Raw genomic sequence first — 26,446 nt, 5'->3', positions numbered from 1 at the left:
ACAAGAAACCAAATTACAAAACCAGCAAAAGAGAACAAAACAATACCACCTACACAATCCACTGCTAAGTCTTAACAACACAAGAGCAAACCACACAAAACAAGCCAACAAAGCCTAATGAGAACAAAAAGTGATCAAGGTTAAGAAGTAATTGTTTTTACAGATATAGTAATATATAATTAAATATACACACAAAATTATCAGTGTATTAAAATTAAATTTTTTTTATTTATTAAATTTAGAATTGAAAAAAATGTTTTAGAACTAATTTAACGTTGTTCTTATTTCCATATATTCTCCGTTTTCGGTGCTTTATAAACAAAATAACAATGATAATAATATTGAAAAGAAAAATAAATAATGCAAACTTTTCATTTTTCATTCTGACCTAAGAATGAAATTAATTGTATTTATATATAAAAGATATTGAATTTATATTATAATTAAGCGGCCAGATGCTTGTATTTAATTTGTATGATTTTCTTTTTGAAAAAGTCAGATCAAATATATTTATATTTACGTAATAATACATAAGTTGGTGTCTTTTATGGTTTCTAAAAAGTTTAATTATTATATTAATTTTTATGGTTTTATTAAATTTGTAATTAATTTTTTATAATTTTTAATGAGTTCTTATAATATTTTTAATTTTATAATTAAATTTTTATTAATATAAAGTATATATATTAAAATTAACAGAATATTTTTTTATAAATTAAAAATATTCACAAATAAAAATCTAATTAAATCTCTTATTATATATTTTTTATAAAATATATTTTATTAATTTTAATATTTTTAATACAAAAATAATTTAATTTCAAAGTTAAAAATAATATAAAACTTCAATTAAAAATATATATGAATTTAAATTAATTACAAATTTAATAAAATTTCAGAGACTAATAAAATAATTAATTTTTTAAACAAATATTATACTAACAATATATGGAAACTAAAATTTTAAATGATTTATATTATCATTTAATCGGCCGGAAAATTCCCATACAAAAGAAGGACGGTGGGGCCGGGGTGCATGGGGAATTGTTCCGAATTTCAAACCTTGATTACGAATACGTTGTGCGGCAGCACAAAGGAAAGAGCATTTTTAGTGGGCATTAGGCAAGAGCTTTCCCGTAATAATATTCAAAAGGAATGTAAGTTTAAATAAATTTTTAATCTCTATAAAATATTTTTAATTTATACAGTTAGTTTACTCTGTCATTAGTATTTAATTTTTCATGTTATCATTTAATAAATCAATTCAATAACTAAATAGAGATATTTTAAATTTTATTACTAAAATAAAAAGTTTATAAAACTAACAAAATTATTTTATAATGATAAAAAAAAATTTAAACCAAGAAAATAATAGAACATGGTCCCTTTATATATATATATATATATATATATATATATATATATATATATATAATCACATGATAAGAGTTTGTTTGGGTATTCTCGAAATTTTTTTTTAAATAATATTTTTTTAAAAGTTTTTATAAAAATAAAAATAATTTTATATTTAAATATCTTATATAAAAAAATATTTTTATTTATCAATAATATTTAAATAAAATAAAATAAAAATATTTTTTTATTTATTACATAAAAAATATTTTTTTTTAAAAATGATTTTTTAAAAAATATATAAATTATAACTTCTTAAAAAAATATTTTTTATTTTTTAAATATTTTAACTTTTATTATTAAAAATTTATCAAATACATTAAATAATTAAAAAAAATTATTAATTTAATAACGTAAAAACAAACACTAAATATATTTTATAATTTTCACTTTTCACTGCTGCATTGAACTACTGCTAGCTAGCTAGCTAGGTTTACTTCATAAATAATTGTTTCTTTCGAACGACCCACTTAAACCTCTCGGAACGCCAGAAAGCTATATATGCATGTTATTAGCTGTCTTTCACTCTCATAACGATGATAAATAAAAGCATTCCCAAAAAAAAAATTTATTAAAAAACCTTACCGTTTTAAACTAGAAAACTTAAAGCATCGTTACCTATTAATACTACTTAACAACCTTTGTATTTGTGTTGCGTTAGAATGCATAATAATAATAATATTTATAATTATATATTTATTATGTTTAAAATTATATAATTATTTTAATAATAATTAATAAATATTAAATAAACTAATTTTATATTATTTAGAATAACTTTTTATTATTTTATAAATATTATTGAAAGAAAATAAGAGAAAATAAGTGAGCACTAGTACTAGCTATAGTATCAGCAATTTTTTATTTTGATATTGTAAAACCGGACATAAATTTAATAAAATGGTGTTTAATAGAAAGTTACAAATTGACAATATCTTTTTTGTGGATTATATTTTTACGAATAAAAAATATTTTTTTATTATAAATTCTATGTGGATTCACAATATGCTCTCTGTGAATTATATTTTTATGAATAAAAAAATATTTTTTGCTACAATACGTCCTCAGCGAATTAATTGTGTAACAAATGTCTTCATAAATTTATTAAATACCAAATTACTTTATATTTGACTGATTTACCAATACTAAATCAATATATCAAAAAATGGTAAAGACTTGTATATAAATATTTTTGTATGAAATTAATTAAAAATTATTAAATAATTTAATTATTTTTAATTATTAACTTCACATTAAAATAACAAATTATTGTACTAATGAATTATAACTCAAATGACATAGTCTTCTATACTCATCTAGAGGTTGCGGGTTCGGGTTTTCTATTTTCAAAAAAATTCTTATACTCATTTAAGAAGTTGTAGATTTGAATCTCCTTAACTTTGGTTAAAAAAAAAAAAAGAAGATAACAAACTGTTTTGAAAAAAAAAAAATGCCCTTATATCCGATCCGAAATTAACAGTTACCGATGCCGGTTGTCTGCTTCTTTGAATCGATAATGTTATTTTATATATCAATATTTTTTATTTGTATAAAATATAAGATTATTGTTAATTAGTGTATTTAAATAAAAAAAACGTGTATTCGTTGTTAAAAAATATTAATATCAAAATAATATAGTTTATTATATAAAAAGAATATTGACAATTTGACATTGCGAATAAAACTCGTCAACTTCCACATTGCACACCGTTCTTTATTTTTATTTAGTTATAACCAATATCCTAAAAATATTATATTATAGAGAAATAATTAAATTAAAATATTTCTATCCGAAATTTTTTTAGCAAATGCTTGGTTATTGGTCAACAAGATTCTTATTATTATTTTAAGGTTCTTATTATTTATTAAGAATATCCTATGAATAAATTTTTTTAATAAAATTATAAAAAATTTTATTTATATATAGAATATATTTAAATAATTAAAATATAAATACTGTTTAAAGAATTTTTTAACCATAAAAAAGATTAAGCATTACTATTTGAATGTATTTTGATACTTCTAATATATAAATCGGATATTTTTTGCGTTACCGTGTCTATACATAATATTTATCTGAGATTTGTTTAACATATATTTTTTTATATTTAATTTAATACATTTAAATATTGTTATATATCAATATGTGCAAATTTATTTTAATATATAATTTTAAAATAAGTTTATAAATAATATATTGTTATTTAATTAAAAATAATTTAAATATTTTATTTAATTAAAAATATTAAAATATTACATTTTTTATATTTTCTAAAAAAAATTAAATTTAATTATTTATGTGTCACACTTATCGTGTGCCATGTCATTGTAATTATATCCGTGATTGATAATCCCTAATTCAAGGATAAGAGCTTTTAATAAATATGGAAGCATTTCAAGTGCACCGGGAGTATCGGTGCACCAATTATTTTAATCGTTGATTTGAATTATAAAAAATATATATAATATATATTAATTAAAACCAACGGTTAAAACAATTGGTGCACCGGTATTTCCTGGTGCACTTGAAATGTTTCCAATAAATATATTATAAAATACATACTATACTAATATATTTAAGAACATTAGAAATTTCCTTACATACTTACCTGACCTATCTGACTAGGACCTTTGGAATTTAATTTTCACAAACCAGGGAACAAAAAACCAAGGGCGGATAGGTTACAGTAGAATTTTTTTTAAGTGGATATTTCAACAAAAAAAATTTATCATTATTATCGTATAAAAATATTTTATTTTAACTATTAAATAATAAATTTTAGAACTTAATTTTATATATTATAAAAATATTATTTTTATTTAAAATATAATAAAATAAATAAATTATATTTTTAAATTAAGATCATCAACAAAATATATTTTTAATATTTATCTTTTTTAGAATAATTAAATTTAGTTTATTTTTTTATCTTTATAAAAATATTTTTATATAAAAATAAATTATTTAATAATTTATAATATTATTTTTATATTAAGGATACTTTAAAAAAATAACCATCTTTATTTTTTTTTATAAATAATTATTTATTTATATATTTTCACTATCGAATAGGAGTGTTGATAATATTATTTAAATTTGTAAATATTTACTTCGTCGATATCCAATCAAAATGAGTAATTACTCGATCTAAGACAAAATAGATTTTGGTGAGACGAATAGAAATTATTCGTCTCTACCTATTCTAGCATATATATATATATAATTAATAAAATTATTAATAATATTGTTTGATATTGTATTATTTTTAGATTTTTAATTTAATTTACATTATATATATAATCATAATTATATAAATTTTAAAAGTTATCTCTGTTTGTTAAATTTTAATAATCAATAGAAAAGAATAAAGGCAGATATCTACAAAGACAAATTATTAGGATATAAGTTTTTATTATTCTCAAATAAGAGCAAAACAAATTTTATATAGACCATTAAAAAGAAAAATAAAATCGAATAGAACAAAAATTCGCTCTTACTTATTTCATTGCCACATTTACCTTTACTACTAATTACCAGCTCTTCGTCATAAAAATTATTATATGTTGTATAATTATCTTCTATATATTTTCTTCATATAAATACAGTCGACTTATTGTAATTAGAAATAAAATCAGATAGAATTTTTTTTGTTGTATATCAAATAACGCATTTTTAACCAATTTATTCATTTTAAATTTGAGTTAAGCAAATCATCAAACAAGAAAAGTTATAGACTGAGATAACACTTTTTTTTATACAAATATGTACATGTACTAAAATATTTTTAACGATCATTTATTTTATTTTGAACAACAATAAAATAGTCGCTAATATATTTACTGATAGTTAAATATTAATTTATCTTATATTTTACTGTGAAAAAATTTTAGTGACAATTATATAATTATTAATGAAAATATTTTTAATAGCCACAAAAACATTTTATATTATTTTGCATAAGAAATAAACAGCTTAAATATTATTTAAGATAATAAATATAATAATACCAATATCTTTTCACTTATTAATATTAAAAATAATATAAGCTGATATTTTTTTTAGATAAGAAAGCAATAATAAAAATTATTAACTAAGTTAATTACATAATAAAAAAATATAAATAATTTTTTAACTAATAAAAAATAAACTCATTATTTTCTCATACTACAACTTTACAAAAAAATTAAATAATAAATCAACTCTTAATAAATTACATATCAAATATTATTATTTACAAACCATATATATATCAATCATTTTTAAAAAATTTAATTTAAATTCTTATTGAATAATATTTATTTAAGATTATAATTTAAATTCGCATTCTAAGCACGAAAAATGAAACTAATATTTATAAAAATACATATTTATTTCAACGATAATTAATGAATTAAAATATGTTTTAGATTGATTTTTTTTCGATTATTAGTAAAATTTTCGACCCAAAAAGAGAAAAAAAGGTTAATATTCCGTGCTTACAAGGCAACAAACAAAAATTCACATCAACTCAAATAGAAAAACAAAACAAAGCACAAACGCTAAAAAGATTCATAATACCCTAACTAGTCGCAATACTTAGGCAATAACACTTAACAAATACAACAAACGAATAATCTAATATCACCTTAAAAAAAAAAATTACTTTAAAAGATCTCTCCTCTTTTCATGTGAGTAAAGTCTTTAATTGATGTCACCTTTACGACTTCGATTTGCCATTCTTTTCTTTCTTGATCTTGTTCTGATAGATATGAGAGAGTATATACTAATTCATCATCGTCCATTTTATAAATTACAATAACTTGTGTCACTTTATTTTAAATCCGTCATTAGTTTGGACCATCAACTAAGTCTAATTGAATTATTTTTGTATCATTTTATTTGTATACATGTCATCTTCTATAATTTCTAAATTCTATATCTTACATATTTTAAAAAAATTACCTTTATCATTTTTCATAATTTTTTTCTGAGACAGAATTATTAGCATATTATCAGTTATGTCTACCTCATTAGTTTTGTTGTTTTCCTTTCTCCTTTTTATATCATTGTCTTTCTTCTTTCACTTTAGATCAGACAATTCGGTATCTCTACTTTATTGTTTATAGATCTTTCATAATCAAAACCGTTCACTCCTTTTTTAAATTTTACTCTCACACTGATGACATTGTCAAATTAGTTCAATTTGACTAAAATTTGAGTATATGTACTACAACGGTGTTTTTAAATTGGTGGCCAAAATTTTTTGAGAGAAGAGATTAGAATCGATTCTATAATTCACAAAAAAGACTGGCAGGTTAAAAATTTAAAATCGTCATAATTAAAAAGTCCGCCTAATTCATATTACTCAACCCACAAATTTTGGCGGATTTGGACAGGGTGGAGTGACTTTCCCTGATGGGTTCGTCGTTTTTTTTTTTTTAGGTAATTGAAGATGATAATTGAAAATGTTTTAAGTTATAATTTGGATTATGTTCTATGTTTAATTGATTAGAGATTTAAAAATATTTAATCATATATTTTGGATAATATTTATTTTATTTTTTATAATGTTAGTTTTATTATTTTGTTTTAAAAAGCTTGGTTGATAATTATAATTTTAATATATGTAAATTTAAAAATTATAATTTTTTATATTTAAAAATTATAAAATTTATTAAAACAATTCTAAAAGTATATATAATGTTTGATATTTAATAATTTATTAATAAAAATAATAAAAGAGCCCCATCAATCTGCCATTAAATGAAAAGGAAGAAAAATTTAAAATTATATCACTAAATAGAACGAAAGGGACCAACCCGTCAAATACCAAACTTTATTTTGATGAGGAGGGAGGGGATACCCCCTATCTCTCCTCTCTCATTAATAATTTCTCTTCTTGTTTATAACTTTAGTGCCTATACTCATTAGATGAATTGAGGTATCACTTTTTTCAATTTTTTCACCTTGTAATAAAATTTACACGAGCAAATTAAACAAACTAATAATCAACTTCCATGTGATAGATGTCATGAAGAAATAATGAAGACCGCCTATCAACTCCATTTTGTGGGCCTCACAATTAGGAACTATTTTTTATATAATTCTTTTGACCCGAATCCACCTACTTCAGAATCTTTGTTATGATATCGAATTCATACGCAAAAACATATTTAATAATATGCGGAAGAAAATCGATCATTTGATTTTTATCACGTTCCCTATGATTTTTTCATCATGTTTTCCTATCCCACAATCATAACGTTTAATATATTGAGACGACGAACAAAATGAAAGGAATAGTATTACTCAAGGAGAAAACAATAACCATCAACCAAGCATTTCTATTAGGACATTAATTAGCATGCACCTTATCAGATTGCCAACGTTGTTATTATTATTATTATTATTATTATTATTATTATTATTATTTCTATTAGGACATTAATTAGCATGCACCTTATCAGATTGCCAACGTTATTATTATTATTATTATTATTATTATTATTATTATTATTATTATTTAGCCTAGTCCAAATCAATACAATTATTCATCGAGTTTGGCCACGAACCTTCTTTCATTTTTTGTTGCCCATTATTTTTGGAGTAAATACCCACCCGACTCTTGATAATTATTTCGAAAGAACAACGAGACCTAAAAAAAATACCTAATCTAATCACTGATTTTTTTTTGGACTAATTAGTCTCTATTAAAAAAAAAATTAACTTTTTCTGGTATAGAAACTTTGTTGTTCTTTTGAAGTAATTGTCAAAGACCAAATTAATTTTTTTTTTGTCAAAGACCTCGTTGTCTTTTGAAGTAATTGTTCGGAGCTGTTTAAAGTTTTTTTTCCTTATTTCTTTTAGTTCTCTTTTTAACTTTTTACATAGTAGCAGAAATAGGTCAAATTAGATCAAATTTCATCTTTAAATTGACTTGTCGTATAATTAATTGATTTGATCTATAATTCTTTTATAAATTTTTCTTCAAGTATCAAACATATTCTATTATTGAACTTGGTCTGATCTAAAATTTGTTAAAAAATTTGATAACAAAAATAAAAAATTTTAAAAATACTATTTAAAAAAAATATTTTTTAATAAAAAATTATTTATATCTAATATGTCAAATTTAATATTTATAAAAAATTTAAAACTTTTAAATTATAAAAAAAATTATAATAAGATATAATACATTAAAAATATTTAATAATTTTGTTAGTTATAAAAAATGATTTAGACATACTCAGTGAGCTTAGGATTAGCATGTTAACATATTTAGACTTTTACCGTGGACTTTTATAATTCTTTGTTAGTTAGTTTCTTTTTTTTTTTTTTTTTTTTTGAAGTTTTAATTGATTAGCTAGCATTAAATCAATTCTCAATTGATTTAATGATTAGTTTATTAGTCTGCTTAAAAATGTGTTGGGAGTTTGAATCTTGTATTGTGCATGCAATCTATTGACCAGCAACAAATCTTTAAATAAAATTCAAATTTGCGACGAATCAATCTTTATTTTATCAAGTTAAACGATATTATGAAAAGAAATAGATAGTATTAATATATATATAGGCTATTATCTTTTTCAATTCTTTGTTTAACTTTCCCAAATCAGTTCTTAAAGCTATGCTATTTCTTAATTTTTTGTTAGTTAATTCCTCATTTCTTTTTAAGCCTAAAATTGAGAAACAGCAAGGCTTTACGAACTAATTTGGAGAACTAAAAAAAAAATTGAAAGAAATAATGGCGAAAAAAAAAAAGTTGGATGGAGGTTAATGGTACTGGGGGACATCATGCCATCATGGTCCATGGTGTAGGGAATAGCCTAGGTTGCAATATTAAGTCTTCATGAACTCTGTGGGTCACCACTGGCCCACTTTAAATTGCTGTCGGTATGGTGTTTGTTCTCGGCGCCACTTTATGCCCCTCTTCTCAAGCTATGTTATGACTTTGTTTGCGTTTATCAAACTTAACCACCACTCCATTCTAAGTTTCTAATTAACCAATAACAACCTAAACTATACGTACATATATAATGCTTCACAATTCATGTTACCGAAAAAACTACAATCCAAGTAAAAACATGACTCGCCATTTTCTTATGTATCAGATAAACTTGAAAATCCCACGCGAGAGTCCTACCCGGTGGATTCCACTGTCCCAAATAACTCTAATATTCAGTGATGGTCACGTGAAGTGGATGGGCGGTGGGCTAAGCGCGTACACTTCACACATCCATTCAAAAGTTTTTGTCCCCCTCAAATTTATTATTCAATGTTCATAAGATATTATTTATACATTCTAGTATAACTATGTTGTAGTGTTATTCCAATGAGTTACAACTTAAATGGTATAATCTTTTCATACTTAATTAAGAAATTGTAAATTTGAATTTTTTATTTTTAGTAAAAAAAAAATATTGTAGTGGTTATAATAATTATATAAGTCTTATTAAAATTCAAGTTATATTTTTTATATTTTATTAATAAATTTTTAAATAATATTTTTAAAATACTATAATTGCGGTACTATAATTATTATAATTATCGTAATATAATTATATTAAAATATTTTATTTATATGCATTCATATTTAATTAAAAAAAATAACTTTAGAATAAATGAAAATTTAAAAGTATTTTATTTAATTAATTTAATTTTTATTTAAAAATATAGTTATGTATTAATTATAAATACAGTATACATTGACATCTATAATAAGACTAAGCATTTAATAATTTCTCATCAATCTGGTTATTGGATGAGAGATGATGTTTAGTCAAAAGTGTTGTTTGCAAATTGAAACAAAGGTGGCCCAGTGTTTGTCTATTGGATTTTTCATGTATAAATATACCATGCTTCTCACTACTTCACCCACCAATTCATCTTCGATGTTTCAATCTACATATCAACTAAGATCTGCACTCTATCTATCTCTCTCTCATTACTCCCTATAGTCCCACTCAAATATTCCTTCTCCATCTCTTGCTTGCTCCTAAAAGCTATATATTGACGAGAAATTCTATTTTTGAGCCTTATCTATATACATTCCCTTGTACACTTTTTAGTTTATATAATCTAAGAATACCCCCTCTTCACTCATTATTTCCCAACCTCCCTGAAAAAAAAAAAGAAAAAGAAAAATGAGGCTATTGTCTAGAAAAGCAACATGCAACACTCACGGCCAAGATTCTTCATACTTCCTAGGATGGGAAGAATATGAAAAGAATCCCTATGATAAGGTTAAGAACCCTAATGGAATCATTCAAATGGGTCTTGCCGAAAATCAGGTTAGTTGCAACACTATTATTTTGGTGCAAAAAAAGCAAAAACAAAGAAGCTGCTAGCTCATCAATTATTATTTAAGGCATGGCTCACATGTAAGAAAACTTATGTTTTTCAATAATTGGCAGCTCTCTTTCGACCTCCTGGAGTCATGGCTGGCGAAGAATCCTGACGTGTCCGGATTCAAACGCGACGGCAAATCCATATTCCGAGAGCTTGCTCTCTTTCAAGACTACCACGGTCTCCCTCTTTTCAAGAAAGCATTGGTGGATTTCATGGCCGAGATAAGAGGAAACAAGGTCACTTTTGATCCCAACCACATGGTCCTCACCGCCGGCGCCACCTCGGCAAATGAGACCCTGATGTTCTGCGTTGCCGAAGAGGGCGATGCCTTCCTCCTTCCCACCCCATATTACCCAGGGTGCGTCTTAGTTGCACTGAATACGTGCATATGTTTCTTACTTTTCAGTCTCTGATCTTATTTTGCTTGCACTTGTGCAGATTCGATAGAGACCTCAAGTGGCGAACCGGGGTTGAAATTGTCCCAATACAATGCACGAGCTCAAACAACTTCCGAATCACTGAGTCAGCTTTGGAACAAGCCTACCAAGACGCAACAAAGCGTAACCTTAGAGTCAAAGGAGTCTTGGTCACGAATCCCTCAAACCCTCTGGGAACCACTCTTTCTCGTAATGAATTCGACTTGCTCGTTGACTTCATCAAAGACAAAGAAACCATGCACTTGATAAGCGATGAGATTTACTCTGGCACCGTTTTTAGCTCTCCAAGCTTTGTTAGCGTCATGGAGATCCTTAAGGAAATGAATCCTAATGACGCTACCAAAATTTGGAACAGAGTTCACGTTGTTTATAGTCTCTCCAAGGACTTGGGTTTACCCGGTTTCCGCGTCGGTGCTATCTACTCCGAAAACGACGCCGTTGTGGCTGCGGCGACCAAGATGTCAAGCTTTGGATTGGTTTCTTCACAAACTCAGTATCTTCTGGCAGCCATGCTGAGTGACAACAAGTTTACGAAGAAATACATCTCCGAGAATCAAAAGAGGCTGAGACGGAGACAGAGAATGCTCGTAACAGGGTTGCAGAAAGCGGGAATAAAGTGCCTGAAAAGCAATGCTGGTTTGTTCTGCTGGGTTGATATGAGGCACCTTCTCTGTTCCAACACTTTTGAGGCTGAGATGGAGCTCTGGAAGAAGATTGTCTACCAAGTTGGCTTGAACATTTCTCCGGGTTCGTCGTGCCATTGCAGTGAGCCAGGGTGGTTCAGGGTGTGCTTTGCCAACATGTCTCAAGACACTTTAAACGTAGCCATGAAACGAGTCAAGAACTTCGTTACAGACTCCACAGGAGCTGAATGTGGCTCTTCTTCTGTAAGTTTCACAAAGTCATTCTCTAATTGGGTTTTTCGGCTTTCGTCTCGCGATCATCGTGCGCCTGAAGAACGATAACTATAGCTATAGCTAGCTAGCATCTTCATGTTGTTTGTGGAATCTGAACGCATGCACAATTTTTTTTTTTTTAGCTTCCCGAATATTTTTGGTGGAGTTCAAAAGACATAGTTCTTTTTTATTTTTTATTTATTTTTCTTAATGGGGGATCGATCATGATGTAGAGAAAGAAACTGAAAGCACTCTGTCCACGTGGATGTGCAGTGTGGAATGTACTTACTAATTAATTAGCTTGCTATATATATGAATGTATTTAATTATTGTTTGATTTCCATAATAATCAATTACCCTACTTATTTATGAACATGCTTCCTGATGTGATAGATATGTAAAAAGTTTGACAATTTTTCCATTACAAAACTTATCTTATTAGATAATATACAAGAAGAGATAATGGGCGCTGTGTGAACGCGCACATAAATATACAATGGCACGCACCGCCGGCGAAACACACGGTGGGCTAGGCTTGCCGACGAACCGACTTGATTATCCATTATTTTTCTCTGATCTAATGAGTATTAATAACACATTTCAAGGCGTATAAGCATTTCAACGGAACCAAAAAGTCAATAATTAGGGTTTCTAATATATTTTAAATCAGGAAGGAATTTAATTTAAAAAAAAAGTCTAAAACCAGCAACTTTTTCAAATTCTGATTAGTACGTAACTAGCAAAGAAAAGTGAGTCATTGGATAAAATCTCACACCAATCTCATACCATTAAAATCATCATTAATGGCTATTTGATAACTACAAATCACAAAAATTACTGACCCCTAACACTACTTTTTAATTTATTTTAAATGTAGTCAAATTTACTCTTATTTTTTGTTTGAGTAAACTTAAATTTTTTTTCTTTCTACTGTAATTCTAAATTTTCAAAATGCTCCATCTTACTTATTGTGTTGAGATTTTTATTTAAAAAAAAATAAAGTTTAATTTTAGTAAATTTGCATAAATTTATAGGTCTAAGTTTCACCAATCATCCTTAATTGTATTTACAAAAAAGATGACGAGCTGGAATTAATTAATTATCTCTCATCATAACTATGTAAGAAAGAGCTATATGTGGTGGAAGCCACCAATGCAAGTAATTAAGTATAGGTGAAGAAGTTGAACTTTTGGAAACCCTTTTAAAATTCGTCACCAACTACGCAAGCACAAAAGTGTGCAATGGAAGAAAATAGGAAAAGGTATAATAATAAGTAGGAAAACACTTAAACACATTGCTCTTTTCTGAACTTTCTGGGAATAATCATCACTTCACAAAAAGTTATTTTGTCTCAAACAGGTTACGCGGTGTGTAGTATGTGCTGGTTATCTCTCTACGAATCACAATCTCTATTTAAGCATCTTTTTTAATTTAGATGACTCACTTTTCCTCAAATATATTAACGGAAGCAAAACAATAACAATCTTCTCGAACTGTCACTAAATAATCGTAAATACTAAATTCTAATAAACGAACTAGTTCTTAGCTTTTTTCAATCGAAATAAAAGGAAAACTTCTATATGTTTCAAGAACAAATTAAAGTATTTGTTTTATGTCATTTATTGATTAATATGTCAATCATTTAAATTTTTTATTTTTATTTTGAGTTCAATTTTAAAATTTTTATTAAAAAATTTCATATTAAAAAAAATTAATTTAAAACAACAAAAATTTATATTACTAAAATATCAAATATATTACAAAATACTTTCATATAAAAATATTTAATATATTTAATTAAATTATTTAATATAATACGTATTAACATCTCAATTATTTTTTTTATATAACTAGCACCTACTACAAACATATGACTGAATATAATGGGAGGATGGAGTAGTGCATTCACACATGACACTCCGCCAGCACAAATATATAAATCTATAATACTAATTATTAATACACAATTTGTTTCCCAGCTTGATCCGGTATTATAAACGTTAATCATGATTTCATACATTTTTAAATAATGCTACATTGCTACTACATATCCACTACTTGTTATTAATAATAAACAATTGTTATGAAGTTAAGGCACAAACCTAAATACATATTCATGCGTATCAAAAGTGTTAGTTGATAGGAGGATGTTGCTTTATTCAAAATTTTTTCTTTCCTTTGTTTTATACTTCAATTTTTTTTAAGGGTTATTAAACGAATGCTAAATTTTTAGGTTATAAAATTTTAATACCGTAATATAAAATTAATTCTCTTCAAATTTTAAGTTAATAAAAAGACACATAAATTATTATATTTTTAATAAAAAATATATTTATATACCTAAATAAATATGTAAAAACAACATAATGTAATACTTTTATTATTAGAATATTATACTTCCAATTGCGCTATTTTGATGGTATAAATATTACGACGATTTTTATATATTTAATAATAAAATAAGTTCCTTTTAAAATTTGAAATCGTATAAAATTCTTTTTTAAAATCGGAATTACTTTTTATTTAGAAAAACGTACATGTGCATACATACAAATCCCATAGCACCTTTTATATATATATATATATACACATTACATATCATGATTCTAATTTCTCTTATAAAAAGTATAATAATAATTAGGGTGAGCTAAATCTATAATATATGTATACAAAATAGAAATAATATAGTTAAGAACTTAGCAAAATTTCATAAATTTTTTCATCTATCTTAAAAAGAGAAATTTGTAGGAGCGAGAATATCGTCTTCGCAAATTCTCAGTAAACGGTTCAAGAATTATCATAAGAGAATATTTAATAAAAAATTATTTTCAACCACAATGATCATCGCTCGTCTTATGAATCTTAAATAAATATATTAAATCGTAAGTAACCTATTATTTAATTTTCAAAAAATTCGGAGTCTTACACATAGCATACATCATTATGCATTTAAAATTATGCGCTTAAAACCATACTGATTGTATATTAAGTTGTTTATTTATATTCGTCGTGAAATTATCTTTTTTATAATAAGCTTAAACTTATAAGAGAAGACAATATAAATTATTACATTTTAAATATATTTTTTTAAACAAAAAGTTTTATTTTTGAATTTTGTTAAATTTTACATAGATCTTTTTTTTATTTATTTTATGCTATTTTTTTTAATTAGCTAAAAATTAAACTCTAAATTTTTCAAACACAAAATTTTAATACCACATCAAAAAATCATTTTTTCCATAAAATTAAGCTAATAAAAAAATAACATGAATAATTAATTCTCTTATAATACCAAAACAGGTTATACACATACATTGGGATTCATCAGGTTTGATTATATGTTCTAATATGTTTTAATTATATTATTCGGCCTAACCAACTCATTCAAGTGGGTTGGATTGTTGGGTACGTAAGACAAAAAGAATTTTTTAATTTAGATCCATTTCTATTATTAAAATAAAGGGTAAATTAATCAAACTCTCTTGAAGTTTGCAATAGTGCACATATGTTCTTCTTTTATAACTATAAACTCTTTTACTATCATTGTTTTTTACAGTAATTGATTTACTATCATTGATAGAAGCAAAATCTAATCCCAAAAGTTTCAAAAATAAATAGACCGGCTTGAAAAAGCTAAACCCTCTAAAGTCTAAACCACTTACCCAGTTACCCACATCCGTAGTCACATATTGGCCCTAAACTTTTCTATAGAATTTGCAATGACTCAAGGATCATTCTCAATTAAAATGTAGTGACGATTGCATCGTTTTGAATAATTTTTTAAGACGAAGTTGTTACTTATATCAGCAGAGAATTAAAAGAAGCAATAATGTATATATAGTGTGTTGAATATAATAGTAATTATCTGATGAGTTGATTTTTGAGGGAATTAACGAATTAACATATCTTAAACTGAATGTTCCACCTAATAATAAAACGGCTTAGATCCAATTGGAGAAACTATCCAGAAACAAACTGATTATTATTAATATATATCTTAAAATATATATCTTAAAATTAATATATTTAATATATATCCATCCAAAAATATATATCTTAAAATTATTAAATATCTTAAAATTATTAAATATATTAATTATTAAAATATATATCTTAAAATTATTAAATATATATCTTAAAATTATTAAATATCTCCATCCAAAAATATATATCTTAAAATTGTTTTTAATTTATTTAAAATAATTCTTTGATGCTCTTTCAAGCCATGTATGTATTTTTCAATTAATTAATATATTTAATATTTATGATTATTGCTGTGAAAGAGTTTTTAAGTATGCATTGTTTAATCACTGTATATACGACAACTCTTAACTGAAACTCCAGATTAAATTTCACTTTTCACTATTTAAATAATTATATTATATTTTAAAAACGGTTTTCTTAGCTAGAGCCACTCGATGTGAGAATCTTAGTATAAATCGTGGAATCTCCAATCTCCATATAAAAACAAATTAACCAACTACTTAACCTACCTTAAATGCTATAACTATATACAGAGATTCCTTCGCTTTGATTTTGCTGTATGTAATATCATTCCAATTAATCTTGCGATAAAGAGAAACATAGGTCAATAGCATTACGTTTGCGGTCGGTCAAAAGATACGAAGCAGGGATACTTTATTCAGTTTATGGTATTTGTGTGTTGAATACATTTTGAGTTTAATATTTATTAATATTTATTTGATAGTCTGTTTTTGTGTTTAATCATATTTTAATAAAAAAAAAATTTGAACATGTTTAGATATACATAATATTAAAAGATATACATAATATAGTCACCAAAAAAAAAAAAAGATATACATAATATTAATTTATATTTTAATATTAATAAAATATCAAATTTTTTTTATAATTTATCTAAAATGTTGTATCTAAGACTGGTAATTCATACTCTATCCGCGGGTACTCAATCCATTGTGGGTAGGGTAGAGTGGTAGACTACCCGACCCGTTGTGAGTAGAATAAGGTCTGGATATGCTTGCGGGTAGGATAATATCCTATCCTATCCAATTTACACTCCATACATAACATATATTTTATAAAAATTAGGTATATAGTAAATGAGGTGATAGTTGAATCCACAACCTTTTTTTATATAATGACTTATAATAAATGAACAATCACTAAATTAGTTAGTTAATTTAATAATTTAGAACACTAATTTTTTATTTTTTATTTTATTAATATGTATGAAATTCGAAATGATTAAATTTTATATTTACTTTAAAAAAATTTGATATTTCTACATATAGAGTAGGATAGGATTTAAAACTTTAGGATACGAGTAGGCTAGAATAGAGTTTTAATAAAATTTTTAACCTACAGATAAAGTCTAAACCTTACCTTACCCTATTTATTATCCGCCCTAGTCGTATCTCATGCTTGCTTACAAAAAAAATTATGTATTTACGTGTTCTATGTCTGTATCCATATTTTATAGGGAGTGGATTCTTTCCAGTGAAAAAAATACTGGATAGTATCTAATGTTTGATTTCACCATTCATTATTCTCTCTCTTATTAATTTTTGGTCCCACTTATAAAATTAAAGGTGAGAGATCACACTTTATTCTCTCTAATAAAAAAAATTGGAAAGAATCCATTTCCATGAGTACATCTTAATTAAGCTCAATAGAACTTTCAGGATAATAACCATCCATATCCTGTCCAATGATTACACTGTCTGATTAAGTTCATCTTAGACTAATATTAAGTAATTAATTTTTTTAACTAATATTAGTTAATTTTTTGAAATTATTTTATTTATTTTAAATTATAGATTCTAAATTATAAATTATTAACTCTAAATCTCAAATTATAAACTTAAATTTTAAAGTTGTTTAATATTAACTAATTAAAAGTTTGTTCTTAATAATTTTTTATTCATTTCAATTATTCAATACTAAGCTTTAGCTAGGGAGATAGACATTGGTATATTGACACACATTATTGTGAACGAAATCATATCCATGTGCTTTCAAAGCTATTATTCTTTATTTTATTTTTTATTTCTTTAGAGCTTTTTCCTCTCGCTACATATTCGCCTCTGCTATGAGCAATCACTATCGGGGAGCTAATAACATGTGATGAAGTTCGTTACGAGCATGATTGTAAGTGGTATCATAATTATTGATAGTCTAATAAATTAAGTATATATATTCTTCCCTCGCAACTCAAAACAGAAAACATGGCAACACGGTTTTCTTTTGAACGCATAATGGATTTTGGACGGCAGCGAAACATGAGTAATATATATTACTATTATTTTATGTTGAATTGAATGTATTCGATATATCTTGAACTAAAATCAAAAGGTTTCATAACAATTATATATTCTAGTTATCTGCATTCTGCAAGGGGGCCAACCTCCTACATATATATTTTTTGTTTTTCGAAGAGAGAAAAAAAAAGTCAAAATTTATTTTGTTTAATATTCATTAATGATTGTTAGAACTAATGAATATTAAATAAAATAAATTTAGCTATTTTTAACTATTTTTTCGTATAAACATGAAAACCTAGCATTGATTTGATAAAAATGCTTTGTTTAGACATGTACATCAATACAAATTAAATTAGATGTTAATTAATTACTCCTCTACAATGTCACCACTACTTGGATAGGAAAGGTAAAAACTATATGGTGTAAATTAAGTTTTGGCTGGCAATAATATTGTTATAGATATAATTATTTTGATAATGTTTGGAAGATAATATTTAAAGTTATTTTATATAATATAATATGTATAATTTTATTTATATAATATTTATAATTATATATTTATTATATTTAAAATATACAATTATTTTAGTAATAATTAATAAATGTTAAGACAATTTTAGTCTGTTTAAGTTGATTTTTTTATTATTTTTTTAAATATTATTGATAATTATTTATGTATAATAACATGATATCAGAATTCTATATTCAAAAAATTGTATAATTCAATCCTTGATAACTCCAAAAAAAAATAGCAAATAGTTTTTACTATATATACTTGCCTTTAAAAAATACTCCAAGAAATCAAAATAACACTTTAACAACTTGTTTTCAACAGCCACGACTATAATAGAAACTATAATCTCGTAAATTATATATGGTTAATAATTAGAGGACTATGATGTAAATTGCAACTATTTCACTGACTCACTTAGCATAACAAAGTAAAATCACATTGCTGTATAAAGCGATGGAATGAAGTATATATGGGAATTTAGCCGCCCATGAATTTGAATTAAATTTCTAGGTCCAGGAGGACGTGACAATTTTGATTATTACGTGGGTATGGGTGACATGTGGGTTTCACATGTTGTGTAGCATAGGGTAGGGAACAGAGAACACCTGCACAAATCTGAATAGTGTAGAAGCCATTAGGGTTTCTTCCTTGGGTAGAAAGAAAGTTTGAATGCTTTAATTTCTTGCGGAAGGATCGGAGTAAATTAACAAGTTGCAAAGTCAAGCACTACCCTTAGTTGATGATGACAAGACAAGAAGGCCAGGGTTAAATGAACATGGCTCCTTGCATATCATAATTATTATGCCATTTCACCCCTAACCCATACACACAGAAATTCTAGTACCCTAGTTTTGGTCCCATGGGTCTGCGTGCTAGCTACGATGGATGTAGAGATTTCTCGGTGAATCATTCATCAATTAAACAATTGTCTTTATTTTCGGACCCCATGAAAATACTTGCAACTTTGTTTCTATTATCCCATGTTTTGAACGCAATATAATTAAACTGCGAAGCACCCTATCCACTAATAATATAAGTTCATCATGGAAGAATTCATATTATCACCTTATTATATATTATAGTCCAAATCGGCAATATAATTTTGAGTTCACTACTTCCCTTTAGCTTAATATAATGTTTTCCACTCTCACATATTGACTACTAATGTCACTCTCTTTTAATTGATAAGTTTGTTGTTTTCTCTAAAATATCCTTCTATTTATTTGTTACTAGAAACACTTACTAATTACATAATTATATATTTACTATAATTTATACGTCAATTTATTTGAGTTATTATCTTTTATTTTACTTAATAATTTGTTTTTAATAACAAAATCAGTAGTTTAATAATTTATTTTTCTAAAAAAAGTGTATCAGTATTTCAAGAAATGGGGTGTTTTTATTGTGAATTAAAATAAAAGATTCAGAATTTATTGTTTTTCACTGTTAGTTAGCTATTAATAAATATGAGATAATGTATATTAAATTACTAAATTAATAAAATTAGGCTAAAAAAATTAAATTAATAACTAAGTAATAACCAAAAATATTTATTATGATCCTTAGTATTTCTCTAAAAAAGTAAACAATTCTATAGCGTGTTTGGGCAAAAAATGCAGCAGGTCAATTGATCCCAAAGGAGATACGTATTGAAGAAAGCTAAAAACAAAATGGAAAAGACGTGTAAAACGTCTTTTTCTAAAGACATTTATGTGTTCTATTATTATTGGATATATTAATAAATCAGTTATTTTTTAATTTCTTAACAAATTAGAATAAAATCGATTTTTTTATAACAATAACAATAAATCTAATTGTTATCCAATCTGGTCGAATCGACCAATTTACATTAGCTATTGGATCATTTTTTTTTTAAACAAATTAGGAATATATTTGTCTTTTTATAAAAAAAATTTAGACATGATTCGATTTAGATTGTGTAAATCGATCGGATCAAATCGGGTCTAATAATTATGGTACGGACAATTAGATTTATTATTATTGCTATAATAAACCGATTTTGTTTTGATTTATTACAAAATAAATTATTAACCGATTTAATAAATATGTCCAATAATATCATGATCCATGTAAACGTCTTTAAAAAAAAACGTTTTTAGTGTCTTTATCGAAAAATACATGCATAATATCCAACACATGCATTTTGGATGTGAATTATTGCGTTTGTAAGATGACTCCAATCCAACTCAGAGAAGTAGTCCTACAGTTTTCTATGGAGTAATGTTAAATAACTATTTTTTAAATAACTATTTTTTTAGTTAATATTTACTATTTGTTAAAATTATTTTATTTATTTTAAATTTTAAATATTTAATTTTAAATCTAAAATTATAAATTTAAACACTAAAATTGATTAATTAAGAGTTGGTTTATTATTATTATTATTATTATTATTATTATTATTATTATTATTATTATTATTATTATTATTATTTAACATTTTCAACACTACGCATGCAGTTATCTACTACCAAGAACTCGTTTTTCTACATAAGACATCATCCTCTGCACCTTTTGTCCCTTAACGGACTATAGAAAAGTGGTAAGTATTATTGGTCTCATCAATTTACGTTGAATGCTAAAGTTCGATGATGTGGAACATCACAAGGCACAAGCTCACAACATTTAGTGCTCTCGTTGAATGCCACGGCACCATACTATACAAAGTAACTTATATATAGTTATATTCATAAAGCTTTACTTTGAGATACAGATTCACAGTCAATATATATATACGAATATTATATAGGAGTATATGATCAAATGTTTCAACTATTATCATTTATCAGGCACGACATACAATCTTTTATTTCCAAGTTAAAAAGGGAAAACCGTGAATCAATTGTCATGGTTGGGTGGAGTATTCTTTTTCTAGTATATTAGTATTAATGAGTAGGTAATTGCAATTCACGAAGTTTCCCTATATATAACTTGTTTGGCTGTATTCCACACATGTCATGGTGTGTGTTTCGTGTCTACACTATGACTTTAATTTGGACAATCTTTTAGGAGCTGCTTGCTATGACTTTTATAGAACAAGCTTTCTCTATGGCCCCGAAAAGGTAGTAATAATATCCCCAATATTCTGCTAAATGAGATTCCACACATGTCATATGTTTTCATCCAAGGGTGTGTTGTGGGTTATACCGACAGTACGGTTTTCCATACCCAAGGGAAATTGGACGAATTCTCCACCAGGTTTTGGTGGGTTGGATTTGTTTCATTGTTTGGGTTGAGTGGAATTTCTCTTCTAAGATGGCATTGGTCTATTGGAATAAATGAGTATTTTGGACAAAAATAATTAAAAAGCTAAAAAATTCAGATACGGAAGTGATATGATAATTTTTTGTATTTTTTAAAATTGTAGGAGGTACACAAATTAGACTGTTCGATTTGTGTAAAGTCCAATTTTTGTACTTATACAAATTAGATGGTCCAATTTTTACTTTTCTAATTAAATAGTTCTACATTTGAAAATAACACTCTAATAGTCCACATCTCAAAAAAATACCGTTATCATTTCAATATTAAAAACAAAAAAAAGTGTAATTAAAACGGGGTGGGATAACTTTATTTTCATTTTTTCAAGCACTAATTTTTATTTTCTTTAGTTTTTTTCCTCTCGCAGACTTAGAATCTTAAAGATTGGTTGTAATTCAATGTTGTTGAAAATTTTATTTTTGTTATTCTTGGTGGCACAAAATATTCTATTTGTAATTTTATTCATATCAAGGAATCTTATATTTCCACGACAAAAAAAAATCTTATATTTCACGGAGAAAAAAGTGATCAATTGGATTTATGCCTTGTGATTCATTAAAGAATTTAATTTTAATAAATTGTATGTATAAAATTATTTTATACATGCCTCTAATTACATAATATTATATTAATAAAAATAATTATTTTTTATATTAATTATATGAATGGTTATCTAAGAAATGGTTATAACTTATAATTATACGACTATGTAAGATATTTTATAGTCTCAGTGTATCATTTTTTTTTATACAAATTAAACTCTTCATTAAATGGTAATAAATATGGCCTTATTGGTACCAAACCCTGATCCTGTATCAATATTGGACTTCGGCCCTTTTCCTTTGTGGTGTTTAGGAGGCACCTCTGTTGAAAACCCATGGATTTACGAAAAAAAAAATACACAAAACTGACGGATTTGCACCAAAAATAGAAAAAAAAAAATAAAACTCACGGCGGCTCAAAACTAAAACAAAACTCACGGCGGCTCAAAACTTGGGATGATTCTTGATGCATATAGCATATAGGTAAGCTTCCAAGACCGAAAATAAGAAGGTAAACTCCTGGAGACAAAACTCATGATAAGCCCAATCATAGCCCAAAAAAAAATGCTCAGCTCTAGGCACGATATGGTAAAGCAGGGAGGTTGGAACCAACTAACTTTGGTTTCATGTCCCGATGAAAAAAAATAACGAAACCAACTTTGGTTTCACTTAAACTGTTAAACCTGTAGCTAATGACCAAAAAAAAAAAACTGTTAAAGCTGTGGCTGAGGTATGTGATGTAATGGCAAAAGTATTTGCCTGACTAAAACCCCAAAATGGTTCTTGAGATTGGGCGAGTTATCCATACTTGTCCTTGACTTTCAAAATTTCCTAACAGCATCCCTGACATTCAGCTCCGGGACCCATAGTTGTCCTGCAACTCTTTCCGGCGCCAAGTCAGCAAACGGAGGGATGATCTGGCACCTCCAATGCCACGCTGGAGCCAGCAATGGCTAGCTGATGTGGCAAATCTGAATTTTGTACCCAATCTGGTCCCTGGTCCCATTAAAACCCTAAAAGCTAAGATCATCCTCTTCATCGCCTGAGCTTTAAACTGCTGCTGCTGATTCCTTCTCAGATCATCCTCTTCATCGCCTCCAGCTCCTTGCTTCTGCTCTATCCTTTTCAGCAGATTACCATTATAAGTTGCTGCATTCTCTGGTGAGACTCCAATTTCATTAGTATCACCTTTAGAAGGCCAACCTGTCTTTGAAATCCGGACCTCAATGTCTGTATGGCCCAGCATCTTGATGGCAGCATACACAGCATCAATTTGAGCATACAACATGTTGTTATAGTTGAGATTGGTGTTGGGATCGATGGAACCCGGATTGGGCTCGAATAGTACATAGCTCAAAGAAACCTCACTTGGGTTGTCCTTGTATGCAAAAAAAGGGTATGCATTGATGAGAAAAGGTGAATTGAATTGCGAGTGAAAAGCAAGAAGAGGTTGGATATATTGAAGCAGATCTTGCCTAAACGAACCAGACGAAGGAGGGTATGAATTGCTTAATATGTTGAAAGAATGTGCTGTTGTGACAGTAACTTGTTGGTCTAATCCAAGATTAACAAGGGCGCCATGAACACTCTGCATTGCTGGCAGGAGATTCATGATTAATTGGGTATCATTGGTGTTGAAGACTTCATTTCCAACAGTGATGCAGGTGATCTTGGTTTGTGAAAGGTAAGGTTGAAGGTGCTGCTGAATCCATGATTGAGCCTTTGAAGGGTTTGTCATATTGGCAAGGTACTCGTTTCCAAGGCCAACAACAAATTGGACATTGGAATTGGAGAATGCGAGTAGCACATTCGGATCAGCATCATAGAGCTTGATCCTAGTCACGTTCATTGATTTGATAAGAAGCACTACTCTTGATGGAGATGGAAGATTGTTGGCTATCTGGCCATAGTTGATTCCAAAACCAAGGGAACTTATTTGCACAAATGAAGCTGAAATGGTTAGTAGATGGAAGAGAAGAGTGAGGAAGAAGGAGGGGCTTCTGTTATTGGCCATAGACAGAATGCTGAGACTTTCTTTGTAATGATAATAATTGTAAGTATTTAGTATTTACACATTTGTCAACATACGTATACTTGAAGTGAGTAGTGAGTGGTGACATCACATCACATGCTCAATGTTGAAACTTGAAACTGAACACCTCACGCCCTCCATCTCCATGACCATGAAAGATGGCTCATGGCACGTTTTTCGGATCTCCATCTCTTTACATCATTCTTTTATTGTTGTCATAACTCATAACATGGCAAATGCCTCATTTCTCATCATTAGGAATACTTATTTGAACAACACTAGTTCTTAACTAGATATTGGCCTTCAAGGCTTCGATAAGGAGCAACAAAGTCATTTTTCTTTTCTGTCACATTTGAAATTCACCAAACACGAAAAATCCAACTAGAGTTATAGTAACACTTATCAGTTATCACATTTAAATTCCAACAGGAGGTAGTAAAACACATATCCCAAGTCACTAATAATCCCAAAACAAAGGTTTTATGATGATAAAGCAGAACAAGCAAATTTGGCTGCAAAGTCTAGCTATGATTCCCAGTCCCCATTTCTCAGTATAGATCGCCTTCCTTGTGAGTTTCAATCACACAATCTGAAGTTGGATATGAGACACAGGTTAGCAAAAATCCTTTATTCAGTTGATTCTCGTCGAGGAATGCGCCATCGGACTGATCCACAGTGCCGGAGACATCTTGCCAGCACAGGTGGAGCATGCTCCTGCACGGCAGGAATAAGGGAGCTCCACTCCTGCATTCTCGGCTGCATCTAAGATATAAGTGTCGTCAGGGGCCTCAAACTCATTCTCTTGTCCATCCGGGCCAATCAGCTTAACCTTGTAAGCAGCCATGGCAGTCACTCTGGATGAATGGGACGACTTCAAACCGAATGATCTGGAAACACTCCTCACCGACCCAATGGAGGAAGGGCACTTCACCTTAGGGTTTTAATGGGACCAGGGACCAGATTGGGTACAAAATTCAGATTTGCCACATCAGCTAGCCGTTGCTGGCTCCAGCGTGGCATTGGAGGTGCCAGATCATCCCTCCGTTTGCTGACTTGGTGCCGGAAAGGGTTGCAGGACAACTATGGGTCCCGGAACTGAATGTCAGGGATGCTGTTAGGGAATTTTGAAAGTCAAGGACAAGTATGGGTAACTCGCCCAATCTCAAGGACCACCTTGGGGTTTTAGTCGTATTTGCCTCAAACTAAAGATTCTGTTCATACCCTGACTCAACGTTAAGGCTCAGGACCAAATAAGACAAAGGGGCCCAATCCGCAGGTTTGCCTCCTCCCGCAACCGACCTCTTGGAAGAGGTCGGATTCAACGCGAGCTCCACTAAAAAGGAAGTCGGGAGTCAGATTAGCTGGCAGATAATACGTATTCAAATAAATAACTGCCCCTAAAATCTCTCAACCCACTTTCAGGAGCCATATCTCAACTTCCCTAAGATAAAGGGATGGTTATCCTCCTCAAAAGGAGGAACTACATCAACGGTAGTTATTGGTTCACCACTATAAATATACTGACATTCCTCAGGTATCTCTAAGTTCCAATACTCTCTAAACTTGCTTAGACCCTTGCTTACTTAGGTATCGGAGTGTCTTTGCAGGTACCACCCCCCTCTCCTTCGCTCATTCACAAGTCGGACGAGGTCTCCTAGCTTGGAACAGACCTGAAGGCTTTCTTCTTTAAACGATTGGGCCAACATTGCGAGTCCAGCCCAACAATCTCCGGTTACCCATCGTAACAGGTTCTAATT

At 27.7% G+C, this 26,446-nt stretch overlaps 1 protein-coding gene and 2 pseudogenes across 1 annotated transcript; 1 reads left to right on the top strand and 2 right to left on the bottom strand.

Annotated features, from left to right (window-relative positions):
* Positions 1-10,265: 10,265 nt before the first annotated feature.
* On the top strand, positions 10,266-12,423 carry LOC107641657 (1-aminocyclopropane-1-carboxylate synthase 3-like). The gene is made up of 3 exons (XM_016345136.3): positions 10,266-10,683; positions 10,807-11,099; positions 11,180-12,423. Exons 1-3 carry the CDS (start codon positions 10,537-10,539, stop codon positions 12,141-12,143), a joined length of 1,404 nt encoding a protein of 467 aa, XP_016200622.1. The 5' UTR covers positions 10,266-10,536; the 3' UTR covers positions 12,144-12,423.
* Positions 12,424-23,507: 11,084 nt separating this feature from the next.
* Positions 23,508-24,680, bottom strand: LOC107640030 (glucan endo-1,3-beta-glucosidase 14 pseudogene; annotated as a pseudogene).
* A 557-nt stretch (positions 24,681-25,237) lies between these two features.
* Positions 25,238-25,615, bottom strand: LOC107640029 (ferredoxin-3, chloroplastic-like; annotated as a pseudogene).
* Positions 25,616-26,446: the final 831 nt, after the last annotated feature.

This window comes from Arachis ipaensis, chromosome B5 (genome assembly GCF_059453495.1).
Source record: "Arachis ipaensis isolate K30076 ecotype BB chromosome B5, ASM5945349v1, whole genome shotgun sequence".
NCBI lineage: Eukaryota > Viridiplantae > Streptophyta > Magnoliopsida > Fabales > Fabaceae > Arachis > Arachis ipaensis.
This window is presented reverse-complemented; position numbering and strand designations above follow the sequence as displayed.